This window comes from Uloborus diversus, chromosome 3 (genome assembly GCF_026930045.1).
Source record: "Uloborus diversus isolate 005 chromosome 3, Udiv.v.3.1, whole genome shotgun sequence".
In the NCBI taxonomy this organism is placed as follows: Eukaryota; Metazoa; Arthropoda; class Arachnida; order Araneae; family Uloboridae; genus Uloborus; species Uloborus diversus.
Genome location: NC_072733.1, coordinates 2,735,907 through 2,751,475, shown reverse-complemented (window position 1 = coordinate 2,751,475; position 15,569 = coordinate 2,735,907). Strand labels below are relative to the sequence as shown.

The 15,569-nt window shown below is 33.8% G+C and overlaps 1 protein-coding gene across 1 annotated transcript in view; it reads right to left on the bottom strand.

Annotated features, from left to right (window-relative positions):
- The window catches only part of LOC129218455 (uncharacterized), a 66,651-nt gene that overhangs the window by 11,936 nt on the left and 39,146 nt on the right, over window positions 1-15,569 (bottom strand). Inside the window, exon 4 of the mRNA XM_054852730.1 lies at window positions 9,390-9,657. Coding sequence (XP_054708705.1) covers window positions 9,390-9,657 — 268 coding nt within the window. The remainder of the gene's footprint in view (window positions 1-9,389; window positions 9,658-15,569) is intronic.

The window sequence follows — 15,569 nt, the reverse complement described above, 5'->3', positions numbered from 1 at the left end:
ACTTAAATTTCCATTTTACTATCACCAAATTTATACTTCACTAGTTTTTTCGGCACATCTGTACATACATATGTACCTAAGAATATATAGATAACCAGATATCCATTTTGAACACCTCCTCAGTTAATTATCGCAAATTCTCTTGTGATGTCTTCATGCGTATAATCTTGCGTCACTCAAAAACGTTATGAAATAGTAAATTGAAAACTCATACGTACGTAGTATGATCTAAAAGTTCAAGGTTAAGTTGTATAAAACCTTACCCTGAATAGTTCACATTACCGAAGCATATATCTATCTACAAAATAGTCACCTTGAACGATTATGCACTTCTGCCAACGTTCGTATAGCTTTTAGAAGCACTCCTGGAAGGCATTTTTCACAAATTCCTGTAAGGCCTCTTGCGCTGCTGCTTTAACTTCATCGTGGGAAAGAAGGCGACTTTCATGCTGAGGATGCACGGTTCGATTGGTCAATACTCTGATATGACAAACAAATAACATAACGTTTCGTCGGACTTAGCTCCGTGTGACTTTTACCTGTTCCCAGCAAAAAAACATTTGCATAGACGCCGCTTTTTTCCGTCAGGAGAAGATGAAGCTGCATCATAGAAGGTAGCGAAAAATGGCTTCCAGGAGTGTTTCCAAAAGTTATATGAACACTGGCAGAAGTACATAGTCCCTCAAGGCGACCTTTTGAAGGTGGATGTGCTTCGATAATGTGAACTATTCTGGGTAAGATTTTATACAGCTTGTCCCCGAACTTTTGCTTCGTACTACGTACAATCTGTATCGGGTGTAGTTATGCTTCTCCTTTTTTGACTGCTGTATGATGAAAGAGAAAGAACAATAGCCAAAAAAAGAAGGAAGAAAAACAAAGAGACTGTTTAATAACCAATTGATTTTTTTTTTTAAATTGAGCATTTAACTAAGATTTCAGTAATGTTGTAATAATGTAAGGATTTAGGTACACCAGAGGTTCCCAACCGGTGGTTCGCGAACCCCCAGGGGTTCGCGAGGTGCAGGAAGGTGGTTCGCGAAAATTTCGGTGCAATGGCGGATTTTTCCTAGTTTGGTAACACATTATAAAATATTCAATTTGCACACATAGTTACTAAATTTTTTTTTTAATTTGAAAACGCGCCAGACTCTTGTATTAAGCTCAAAAAAAAAAAAAAAAAAATCTTTCAGCGGCTTTATAATCTTGGTTAAAAAGAAATTTTCTCATTTTTTTTTTCGATAGACAACAAAAAGAGATATCCTTCCTTCTTTATTGCGAGGCGCCATGCAGAAACGTTGTATTAAGCTGTGGCGGGGATCACGATGACCTTAAAAAAGGCGCCATCGCGTGGAGTCAATCAAACAATATACATAATATACATATGTTGCAAAAAATAAAGAATTCTCAAACAATGCATCATAGGGGTATTATTCCTAATCTGGTTGAAATATAACTCGGGAATTTCCGTCGAATTCAGTCATCGAATAGCAGACATGAAAGCAAAAGGCTCCAAACTTAAAATTTATTACTGGATTTTACCCATCTGTTCGTTTTCAAAAATATATAACATCAGCATGCTCATAGTTCTGGGGAAATAGTTGTTAACAGACGTATTTAGAGATACTTAAGAGATGCTTGAAAACAAGTGATTTTGTTTGCAATTGGTTTTGCTACGTGAACTTGCTACTCTGTTTGTGAAGTTATAATCGTGTTGGTAATTTTTATGATTTAATAACTTTCTGCTGTTATGGATCGATGGTTGAAAACTGGTAGTTTGGTTGAGCGACAAATGGACAAGCAGTCAATCGATCAACCCTCAACATCAGCAGTAACTTTCGAATCAACACAGGATATTGAAATAGATAGCTGTTATGAACTGCCGCCTCCCCCGACTAAACAGAAAAGTGAACTAGGGGAGAAAAAAGGAAAAAAGCGAAAATATGACAGTGACTATTTACAAATGGGCTTTTATTTTACTGGAGAAGAGTCTGAACCTAGACCGCTTTGTCTTCTCTGCAACGAAGTTCTAGCGAACAGCAGTTTGAAACCGTCACTTCTGAGAAGACACCTCGAAACAAAGCATCCGACACACAAGGACAAACCTATCGAATATTTTAAAAGAAAATTGGAATATAATAAAAAGTGTAGCGTCTCTACGTTCCTGTTAGAATCCAACGAAGATAGTAAAATGGCCCTTGAAGCTTCATATCGAGTCAGTTATAGAATTGCAAGATCTGGACAGCCACATACAATTTCAGAAAATTTAATTGGACCGTGTGCTAAAGATATTGCTAAGTGTATGCTGGGAGAAAAGTCAGCAAAAAAAATTGACCTGGTTCCGCTATCAAACAACAAACACAGTATCACGCAGAATTACTGATTTGGCAAGTAATGTGGAGAAAGAACTTGTGAATAGAATAAAAGAGAATAATTTTGCGATCCAGCTTGATGAGTCGACTGATGTAGCAAACGCTGCAATATTACTTGTCTATGTTAGGTATATTTTTAACGATACAATTAAAGAAGATGTACTATTTGCAAAACCTTTGAAAACCAACACAACTGGAGAAGCAATTTTCGAACTGGTCAACAGTTACTTTGAAGAAAATGGAATAGATTGGTCTTTGTGTGTGGGTGTGTGCACGGATGGTGCAAAATCAATGACAGGAAAATTTGTTGGCTTTGTGGTGCGAGTAAAGAAGATCAACGAGAAAATTGAATGGACTCATTGCTGCATTCATAGACAAGCATTAGCATGTAAGCGTATTCCCGCAGAATTATCCGCTACTTTGAATGATGCGGTAAAAATTGTAAATTTCATAAAATCACGTGCCACAAACTGCCGTCTATTTCACGCGCTTTGTGAGGAATTGAGAAGCCTTCATGTTACTTTACTTCTTCACACAGAAGTTAGATGGCTTTACCGTGGCAAAATTTTGACACGCTTATTTGAATTGAAGTCAGAAGTCCAAGCATTTTTTGTTGATCATCCATTTCACTTGTCCACTTGCATATTCGATCCTCTTTGGATGCAAAGGCTTGCATATTTAGCTGACATCGTTTCAAAATTAAATGAATTAAATCTATCCTTGCAAGGTGCAGTTGTTAATATTTTCGTTGTATATGATAAAATTGAAGCTATGGTAAAAAAATTGAATTTCTGGATCCAATGCCTGAAAATGGGTGAGTTTTCTTGTTTCACTTCTCTTAGTAGTTTTTTATCAGAAAACTCAATGAAACTTGATGAAAGCGTTAAAAGAAATGTATGTGAACATCTGCAACATCTTGAACTAACTTTTGACGAGTATTTTCCTCATAGGCGTAACGTCCCTCTCTCAAACAACTGGATACGCAATCCTTTTGAAGGAAATCCATGCTTAGAGAACACCCTGACATTACCTGAAAAGGAAATGCTCATCGAGTTATCCTGTGATAATTCATTGAAAACTACCTTTAAAGAGCTCTCGTTAATTGACTTCTGGCTCAGTGTAAGAAATGACTATACCGTTTTGTCCAAAAAAGCAATTCGAATTTTATTACCATTTTGTACAACATATCTGTGCGAGAAAGGATTTTCCTCCTATACTTATCTCAAAGATAAGTACCGAAGCAGATTGAATGCAGAGCCTGATTTAAGACTCAAACTGTCAGACATTGAACCAAACTTTCAGTTTCTTTGTTCCGTCAAACAGCCACAAATATCGTATTAAGGATTTTTTCCCCAATTTAAAGTATGCTTAAAAAAATAGTTGGTTTATAAAACTTCTTGTTTATAATTTTTCTTGTAGATGTAGTTTTAACTTTTTATTAATGTTTGCACTTAATGATATTTTACAATTATATTTTTGTTTATTGTAATCAAATGCTGCAAAAATGGAAAGCAAATATGCTGTTTTTTTATTGTTTCTTACATGTTACTAATTTCAACATCAGGGGGTTCGCGAACTTTTTTGCCTGTTCCAAGGGGTTCGCAAAGAGAAAAAGGTTGGGAACCGCTGAGGTACACTAAACATAGTTAAAAAAATTAAATTACGTTGTTAATCATTCAAAAAAAAATTAAGAATAGAACTATGAAACCGTCAACAAATTACGCAATTAAAGTGGAAAGATTGCACGTAGACATTTTTTAGTCATCAAATTAAACAAAAAATGGAACAGATAAATTAGAATATTAAATCATAATAGGAATATTTTTATACTTATTTAAAATTTATGAAAGGAAAAGTTTGCATTTTTCATAAAAGCTATAACAGTGACATAAATTTTGTGAAAAAAAAAAAGAAATAGCCACGAAAAGAGCAAGGTTCTTAAAACGCAGGTACAATAAACAAACTCAATATTTACTCCAAGTTAATAACTGAATACATATACTACTTGATCTGATGTTTGCACACATAGTATTGAACAATTTGATTTTTAATCTTTTATGAAGCTTTACAAACAAGTTCAAATTAAATTTTTCAATTTAACAATAATTTTCTGAAATTTGAAAAATTGCATTATAGAAAATCCTTGAAACTTTTCTATAAAAAACGAAAATAACTTATTCATTGATTTTATATAAATACACAAAAATAGTTACTTACAATAGAAAAAAAAATCAATCGCTATTAATGATGCAAAAAAGATGGTAATTTACGAAATATAGGTGAAACAAGTATGAGAAATACGCAAAATAACATTTTTTGACCAAAATAAATAATCGCTAAATATTTAAGAAATGCTTGAAACGATGAGGTAGGGTTGAGTGGGGGGGGGGGGGGGATCACCCTCTGAATTTGGAATAAACCACACTTCAGCCCCAACCTCTGCCTCATTTTTTTAGTACAGAACAGCTACCACCAATGCCTCGGAAGAGTTTCTGAAACTACTTCAGCACTTTCGAAAAAAAAAAATTCAAAAGTCCCTTTGATTTCCGAATTATGTCACCATTCAAAACGTCTTTAATCAATTTCTTACATTAATGCCCTAAATTCTTTCTAAACAATAGATAAAGTTTGAAAAAAAACCTCTAATTTAATGAATGGTGTTAGTTTTAAACAACTCAGAAGTGCAACTAGAGTTTAATTTCAGAAATTGAGGGAGTGGGGGGAGGGGCACGCAAGTGTTCTCGGATATTCAAAAAATAGTCGTAAAAGTAGAGTTCAAAATAATCATAAACATTGAGCAGAAAACACTTTCAAAACTTGCACCCGAGTTTGTTTTGACGTGCAATGACGGATTTAAAACATAGCAAAAGTTGCAATTGCGCGAGAGGCCCCATAACCATAGGGCCACCAAAGGAGTTACAAAAATGCGAATGATAAATGTTTTACAACTTCTGTGATCCCCAAAATGTAATTCGACGGGCCCCAAACTTGTAACTCCGACGAAGCGATACAGAAAAGACTGCATTACTGTGATTCATATTACAAATATCGAAAAATTAAAAATTACCGTCGGTTCAACGGGAATCTAATAAAATGACACAAAAATCGGTTTCGCCACCTCATATTTGTTTCCATGGTCTCCAATTCGGCAATATATCACCAAATGATAGTCAGTCTGAGACGCTATATTAGTTTTGCATTGAAATAAGTAATTAATAGCCACAAAAAATGAGTAAACAGGCTTTTCAGAACACCTGATCGAAAACAAAAAGGGAAGTGCACAACTGGAACGTCCGCAAATCCCACATACGAAACATTAACCTTCTACCGATTATCATTTTTGAGTTATGACTTATGACAGATACATACGTACATCCTGCTGCAAGAAACAACGCAATAGTTAACTTGTTTGGTACCTGAATGTAGTATTAAATACTCTTCTAGGGATGACTTAAAATAGAAATTCATACTGAAATTTAAGTAAATAATTTTATATGAAAACAACAACTCCATTTACTTTGTATTAAAAAGTAAAATAGCAAAGGTCCTTTTTTTTTTCAAAAACATTGGCCAATTCCATCGGCTTTTCGATGTTTTTTAAGGCCGATGGGCCGATGTTTCCCGCAAGTTAGCATCGGCCGCCGATGCCGATGGCTAAGTTGTTGAACTATCGGCGCCGATGCATCGGTCGAGTCCTACTAAATAGCAGGTGGGTGTATAACCTAAAAAGAAACGGCACGGGGGAAGTTGTTAGATTTAAATCACGATTTGTTGTGATGGGCAATAGGCAGGTGGCAAATGAATCTCATTCTGAAGTGTTCGCTCCAATTTTAAATTTTGTTCTAATTAGGGTTTTCTTTGCAATTTTTGTAATTTTACTAAAAAGGAGTCATTTTTAATTCAATGTCAAAAATGCATTTTTATATGCAGATTTTGAAGAAGAAATTTATATGAGGCAACCCCAGGGATTTGTTGAACATTCGAGGGAAGATTGGGTAGGTCATCTTAACCCTCTGACATTCCTGGGTCATGAGTAAGATGTGTGCAATTCTTCCCGATAAAATTTTTTGGGGGTAACTTGCCATGTAAATCAAGTGCACTACCTTCTGTCAATGCCTAGCTATTGCCCTGTGCCTGAGACCATTTGACAACGAACATTTAGCATCAGAAAAATAAGGTTAAAATGCTTTTGAAACATGCTCGCTAGGGCGTGATAAGATGTTCAAAAACCGTCAGAGAGTTTAGAAATCACTATATGGGTTACACCAGTCAGGGAGGAATTGGTATGTAGAAATTGAGAGTGTCCTCCAAAGATTGAAATTTTTCAAAATTAAATGCTAGTAACTATGTTTATACTGGGGATGGTAAACTATTTTTATTAATTTACGTGGACAACATTCTAATTTCTGGAAAAAATTAAAAAACAATTAGAAATGCAATAAATGATTGGTCTAGTGTATATGCTATTAAAGAATTAGGCAAAATAAGAAAACTATTGGGGGTGGAGTTTGAAGAAATGGGGAGGGTATACATCATAATTCTTATATAAAGAAAATCAGTAAGGGTTTTGATTCATATAAGTACTCATTTTCGACTCTCCCAATAGCGAAAGGCACAGTTTTATCAAAAGGGGATTGTCTGAAGATGGATCAAGAGGTCCATGAAATGGACAAATTGCCTTTCGTAATTTGATGGGATGTTTGTCCTACATAGCGTAAAAAACAGGACCAGATATATCATATGCAGCAAATCTCTTTTCTCAATTTCATGCAAACCTGGGGAAAAAACATTAGGAATACTAACTCAGACTTCTGGGATAGCCAAAATATACAAATTAGTATACATTAAATTTAAATTCAATAGGAAAGATTGTAATAAATGGTTTTTCTGATTCAGATTATGCAGCAAATTGGGATGATAGAAATTCAATGGGAGGGGTTATCATCTATAGTGATAAAGTACCAGTAATTTAGCAAAATTTCAAACAGAAGAGTGTGTCTTTGCCCACAATGGATGCTGAGTATATATGTCTGGATATGTATGAAGCGGCAAAAGAAGTAGTATGTTTAAAAAGAATTTTAAATGCAGTTACCAATTTAAATATAACATGGTATTCATTTGAAAGTACTTTTATAAATTGTGATAATATTTCTGCAATGGAATTTTCAAATTCTCCCATTGGAAATTCAAAAACGAAACATATTGATATTTGGTACCATTTTTTAAGAAACCTTGTTGAGAAAAATGAATTTAAATTAAAGCATGTCAAAAGTAATGAAAATTCTGCCGATACATTTACAAAACCACTGACTCAGGGTTCATTTAAAAAAAAAATGTATAAAAATTTTTTGGGGGGATTTTGTAAATAAGAAGTGATTATGTCGAATGACGTTTAAAATGCGCTTTTTCAAAAATGATTCTAAAAAGTGTTCTTTTCTAAATGTTTCTCAAAAGTGATTTTTTCTAAATGTTTTCAAATGTGTTTTTCAAAATGTTGTTTAAAATTAGAGTTAAAATTATCATGCCGTGAATCCAAGAAGGGAGGAACTTGTTGGTTCAAATGACCATTATCTCAGGCCGACAGAAGATAAATTTAAAGTGTAAATTATAATTACTTGCCTTCATTTCTGCTGAAAAAAAAGTAAAAAAAACAAAAAAACAATTGTTGGTTAGGATTTGAAGCTTGCCGCATCCAGCCAACATGGCTGAACCACATTGTTCTGTTTACACTCAAAATAGCTGTGTTGAGTTGTCCAGTGCTGCTTACAATTATTTTTTCAAATTAACAGATGTACTTTCAATGGAGGAAAACTATAAGGACATAGATTTAAATTAGGTTGAAGATAAAGTAAAGGTTTTTGACATCATCGAAGAGCTGTGCCGATTGGGCCCGGAATAAATAGACCTGGAGAAGATTGTTTGATCTCTCTCTCACCAACCACAGTACATAGTCACTTCCTACCAGTGACTGGGAAACTTTGTTATTGCCTATTTAAGCATTTGCCTCATGAGACTAGTGCGCTGGTTGCATATATAGTCGAAATAGAACTTTAAGTCCTGATATTTTAGGCGAAGATTTTTTTCATCATTTTTAAAATTTTGTGGCCAGGTTAGTTGCTTACACCCGGGGATCTGACACCTGTGTGTGCGCTCTTCATAAGTTGGTCCGATGTCCAAATACTAATAGATGCCTGTATCCCAGTGTTCCATGTTTGGATTACAAGATGAATTGGATGGAATTCAGTTATCTCTGAACCTACTGTACAGATATGGTGTATTGATGACTCTGAAGACCAGTGATATAATTTTTGTACTTATCAAATGAGCAGCCTGTAATATAGTTGTGATATTTACACTTGTTAAATAGTTTAAATTTGAAATGTGTAATAAATTCTCATTGCCTTAATCTTTGCATTTTTATCTCATCTCCAAATCTGACACACAATAACCTCTAATTAAGTAGGTCTTAGCTTAGTTTATGGAATTTAAAATTTAGAACTTTTTCTGACCAATAACAATTTTATGCAATGGTGAATATCTTAAATTCCAATGAAACTTTTATAGGTTTTTTTAAAGGAAGTGTGCACATTTTAGTGAAAGTAAAATGATTATTTTACATCAGAGGGAGTGCAGGAGTTTGGATTTTTATTTATTCAAGGGACTTATTAAAATTCTTAGCACATGCATTGCTGCGGCGGTACTGCTAACTAATAATAAAATTGATAATCAAAATTCAATTCAACTTTCTTTGTAATTCTGTTTTTGCCCTTTCTTTTCATTTTTGCCATGTTTTTTTCCATTGTCCTAGCAAAATACTTTTTTGCCAGCAAAATGTCCAACCTTGATTTTACTCTAATACCAAGACATTAAGTTTTTTCTTTAATGAAATTTATTTTAAATGTTAGAAATTGAGAGAAATATACAAAAAATTGGAAATTTGCTGGAAAGCAGGAGCCTCCCCCAAAACAGGAGAGTTGGGAGCTCTGTGTGAATATACTATGTAATTAAAATATTACTTACCCCGACATTTACAGTAACATTCTTATCTGTCACATAAACACTCCTGGATCTATGTGCAGTTGAACTAGATGCTGCATTTGAGCTAGATGCAGTAGTTGAGCTTGATGCAACAGCAGAACTTGAGATATAGCCAGCAGAACTTGATGTACCTGCTTTTTCACGGGCACTTTTGTTACCATTGTTCCAAAATTTGCCCACACCTCCATTTGCATACGTCAATTTAATAATTTTTTTTTCGCTTTTGACTTCAGCTTCAACAACATTTGAGCTATAACAAAATAATAATGTTATAAGAAAGATAATATTAAAATCTACAAACGATACAAACTGAAAAAACATAATCAAATCCATTGTACTTAAAGCTCAGTGTTAAGTATTTACATCAACATTTATAATTTGCATGTATTTTTCTCATTTCAGTTAAGCTTGAAGTTCAAGTATTTTTTTATGGTAATTCATCACGTGATCCAATGACATTGTATGCTTTCTTTAAATAGGCTGAATGCCGGTTTAGTTTTCTTGATTTTGCTTGACTTGAATTGATTTGACTTGACTCAATCGATGCTGTAATATTACTGCTATCTTAGCACTTTTGTCAGTCACTCTTGCCCTGACTGAATTATTCTGATAAATATGTTAAACATTATCTATTTTGTACATACGTAAATAAACGTATTTATTTTAAAATAATGAGTCATGAATATATTGCTGGCATTTTAACTTAGCTTGAATACCATGGAAAATTATTGATTAATTAGACCAAACTTGGCATACTAGGAGATTCAACTTGAAACACTATAAGTTTTCATTACTCAACTACTCATGTCACATTGAAAGCTTAATATATTTATTACAATTAAGCTTTACAATTAACTTTATTGCAATTTAATCTATGAGAAAGATATAGTTGAATAATTCAACTAAAGCTTCGGTAAAAAATTCAGAAAAAAATTGTGTTGTTAGATATAAAAGTTGTATGTATTCAAGAAATAACCAACGTAATTTTATTCACAACGTTTGCTCAGCTGAAAAACGCTTTTCAAAGAGATAATGTTTCAATATTGTTAAGATCCAAACTAAGAAAAAAATACATTTACAATGCACCACAATCATGTCAATGTGGGAAAAACTGCAAAACGATTTGGATATAATATATTAGTCAGCAAGCCTAATGCCAGAAATGATTCCTTCTTACCAATTACCTAGGTTTCTTTTTTCCTTCCAGAAAAATACTAAAATGTCATAGAAATTGTTGAAAATTAAAACAAACTACAGTAAACTCCCAATTGTAGGGAGGAATTGGTTGGCATGGGTACCTAGGAGAGTGAAAAATGAAAATCATGGATAATGCACAAAAAGACTAAAAATGAGGAGCCTTCCAAAGCTTTTAGTATTGGTACATAAAACCTCACATTAACAGTGAAAATTGTAACATAATGAGCCAATGAGTAATCTACCTGTTTTGTCTTTCTACAACAAAGATAAACTCTCCACAGTGCAGTGGCGTAGCGTAGGGGGGCAAAGGGGACATTCGCCCCGGGCGGCACTTTGGTAGGGGTGGCAAATTATGTAACACTAAATTAACATCAAAGAAAATGTTTTTAAGAAGGCGCTTTGCTAGGGATTGTGAATTTAGATCACTATAAATTATAAATCAACATCAAAAAGTTTGTTATTACTCTTCAGTCTTGTCTCATATCAGGAAATTTTTCTCGTTGGTGCATTTATGCGGATCAATATTACTAGTCATGGTGTAGGAGTACGAGAAGGGAGAGGACAACCTCGTTGGAGAGGATTAAGGACGACAAGAGTCAGGGGCCGACTGGGTTCCCCAAGAGGGTGCTAACCTTAACTACCAAAGGGCGCTAAAAAAAAAAAAAAAAAAAAAAAAAAAAAAAAAAAAAAAAAAAAAAAAAACACAAAGGCGGTCAGTTTGAGGATGTAAAAAAGGAAAGAAAGAAAAACGAAGGTGCACACCTTCGAAGACGCAAATAAAGTCTTTAAAAAAATTGAAGGAAAAAAAATTGACGTATTGAACTTAAATTATGTTCTATTGCAAGCCCGAATATGTGTGTTTAGGTGTGCGTGTGTGTGTATGTAGGCGTGTGTGTGTGTATGTTTGTGGGCATGTGTGTGTGTGGGTGCAGGGCATTGATGCCACCACCCAGATTTGGTCCTGATAGCGGAGGCTAGTGGGTAGTACGAGTATCGGATTAAATGAAAGTTAATGATTTAAAAAATAACAGAAATTACATTTTTACGCGAACCATACATCCTCATATTCTTCAACAATTCAACTTGATCGCAACATATGGGGATTTTCGTTTTAACAATATGATCGAGAGAAAAGTAAAAAAATCAATCTACTTAACTTGAATGATTTTTACTGAAGCTAAGAAGACTAGAAATGATAATCAACAAACAAAAGGGATAATTTGAAACTGATTTTACAGTATTACTGGTTACAGCTCAGATTTGAAATAAACTTGAGGGAATTTAAGAACTTCAGAACTACACACACTTCAACCCCAGATTTCTTATGAGTTCCGTAGCAACCTTTAGTGAACCTAATTTTCTCCTCTAACCTTCATTTTTCATGAGACAAACAGTCTAAAGTGGAAAAAAAAATCTACGAATGCCTCCAAAAAAAATTTTGATACATAGAAATTTTTTTGATATATAGAAAATTTTGATACGTTGAAGTTCAATATATGGAGGTTCGACTGCATTTGTTTTCTGATTTTCAAACAGGATCTTGGACAGTCCCGATTTTTGTTCAAAAACCTAGTGTCCCGGCCAGTTTACTTCATGTCTCGGTAAAATATAAATTTCTTTACAGATGACAAAAAAAAATACAAAAATGATTAACCGTGAAGGATTATTTAAAATAATAAATTTGTCATTTTTGTACCTCATAGCCAGACTGACGTAAGTCCAAAAAAATTAATTTTCTGTTTATTACTGCATTCTATGCAGAATCTTAGTCCACATCGAAATATACAAACGTAATTAAAAAAATCATCTGTAATTATTTACTAGTGCTAAAAGAGCATGCGTCCCATCCTTTGCACTCACCAGACATATTTTTTTCTCTCCTGTAAAGCAGTGATTATGTGACTCAGGTTAATTTAGCTCTGAGGTACAGGTTTTAATTTATGACCTGTAAAATTACTATCGGATTAGCTTGTAATGAATTTTACAAAATGAATTAAAACAAAAAAGACTTTCTAAAGAAGTCCTAGCCAATGCAAAGAGCATGTAAATATTGTTCAAAATTTAATTCCTCATTTCTTGCTAAAGTAACTTAAAAAAATTAACGTGTACAAAATAAATTGTTTAAATGTATCTGCTTGTGCCATGTATCATTTATTATTCTTGGTTTAGGCTGATAAGTAGTAATCATTTATTCATAACATCGAGAATAAACTACCTTATAAAACACTCTGAAAACCAGCCGGGGTGTGTACCTTTTGAAATACTCACGACGGGAGAGGGGTGTCGGTGTTGTGGTTGAACATTTCAGAAATAAGGCAAGCCTAGGTATAGCGCTATTACAATCACTTAGTCTCAAATATGGCGAGATTCGAAACATACTAAAAATGCATAAATAAAGAAATAAATATACATATACATAGTATGTAAAAAGTATGCATAGATCGATAAATTCACGGTGCTTTTTTTTCACAGCGTTAAAAGAAAAACAACGAATTAATATTGCGTGGAAGAGGGGAGGGAATTCCTTTATTGTTTATTATTATTATGCATCATTTCAGGTTCTCTTCTTTACTAACACTTCTTTGCTAAATGTGTTGAGGAGAAATGGGCGGGACGGACCTTGACAGCATGTCTGGAGGAGTTCGACTCTTCCCAGTGACACGCGTTGGAAAGAAAGGGGTTGAGTTCTTTGACAGCACGTCCAGGTCAAAAGAAATTACAAGTGCTTTTTTTCTCCTTCCGAAAGGGGGAGGAAATTTCAAGATAAAAAGTATTAACCATTTCCAGCAGATAGGCATGTTCCCAAGGTGACCTTTTCCAGGTAAAATTCCTCACACATGTCAAACCGCCGATGAGTTTAAAAAAAAAAAGTTTCATTCTATCATTTATTTTGAATACATAGCTTTTTATTTGATTTATAACCACTTTATCCCATTGACCACTTTCCCACAATAGACCCTATCTTTTATCTGTTGATTAAAATTCCAAATTTATAGAAATTAAGAAATTGACAAAGAAACAGTAGAACAAGTTACCAATGCACTGAAAGAAATTTTTAGGATGCATTGTATACCACGTAGGTTGTACTCTGAAAATAGTCCACCGTTGGATAGCAGACGTTTTCAAAATTTTCCTAAGTCATATGATATAGAGCCTGTACCATCGACACCAAAGCATCCAAAATCAAATGGAATAGTAGAGAAGACTATTGGAACCATGAAATCTACTTTATTAAAAGTAATTAGAAGCAAAGGAGATCCCAACCTAGCAGACGAATACTAAGAACTGTAATGCCACACAAAACACTTCTCTTTATTACCTTCCAGTCAGCCAATTCCTAACCCAAAGCAAAGTTTTTCCTCCTATTCCTATATCAGTTAGTTTGCTCAGAAGAGTAACATGCGGTACCTTAACAAAAGCTTTTTAAAACTCAATATAAATAACAGCCACATACTTTTTTGTTAATCTAAAGCCAAGGTAACCTTGTCATAGAAATGCAATAAATTAGTAGCACACGATTTACATTTCCTGAAACCATACTGCATACTAGTCAACAGACTTAGTCTCTTCATAATCTTAATTTTGATCAAAGTTTCAAAAATCTTACAATCCACTGAAGTCAAACCCGACAGGTCTATAATTCCCTGCATTACCTTTAGACCCTTTCTTGAAGGGTGGCATTATGTTAGCGAGTTTGAAGTCCTCTGGCACTGTCCACGAGTTAAAAGAAGCATTAAAAATATTTAAAATAACATCCACTAATTCCTTTGCACATTCAACTAAAATTGTTTGATAAATATTATCAGGTCCCGGAGCTTTAGTTGCTTTAATTTTTTTCAAATGAAATAGAATCTTCTCCGTGGAAAACACAAAATCCTCAAGCTGTATAAGAGCTTGTGTCATGTTAGTGTCAACTGTTGAAACATAGTTATTGTTAAACACACTGGGAAAAAGTTATTAAGAACATTTGCGATATCCCTATAGTTTTGAATTAAATTTCCATGCTCATCAACCAATGGCCCAATTTGACTATTTCAAGCTTTAACAGAATTAGCGTAAGCAAAAAACCTTTTTGGGTTTCTGTAAGTGTTATTTGTTAAACTTTGCTCCAATTCCTATTTCTGAAATCCGTACCAAATACTTTAAATTACGCCTTGCCTTACAATAGCGGAGCCTATCAGCACTCTGACCAGTTTCTTTAAATTGACAAAAGGCAGCTTGCTTATAATTTAGAGCTTCTTTTATCTCTTTGGAGAACCACATTTGCCAATTTTTAGCAATAACACCTTTTCTCCTACATGGAACATAATCCCCAATCGTTTTTCCTGAAATTCCGTCCAATGCAGATCTATGTTGCTATTTTCCAATACTGACGAAAATACCTCTTTTAAGCTCTACATATGTGCGACAAAATTAGTGTTTCTGAAATTGGGCACAAACCTAAAACTTTCATCATTGTACACCTCAAATTCAATCCAGAACCTAATAATGTTATGATCACTATCTCCAATATGTTCCCCTACACACAACCCCGAACAGAACTTCCTACGCCACAGAAAACTAAATCCAAAATTGCATCCTCTTGAGTCCCCCGAGTTACAACTTGATCTAAAAGACAGTGACAAATTAAAAGTAATTATTTCAAGTAAGTAAGGAGAAAACAATATTTTAATGCTTCCAACAAATTTGATCAAAAATGTTTAAAAAATAAAGAAATTGCCGAAACTCCCATGTATTTGTGGCAAAGAATGGAATTATGCCACACACCACAAATTTTTTATGAGAATTTAGTGCCACTAATGACAATTTTTCTGCACTACACATCATTGAAAATATAAATTTTTTTTACTAATTTTGCTAAAAACATAAAAAAAAGAAAAAGAAAAAAAAACAGCATTCGAAACATCAACACAATTGCGGCAGATCAAGAAATAGACCAAAAATTTTTTAACTTTTGATATGCAC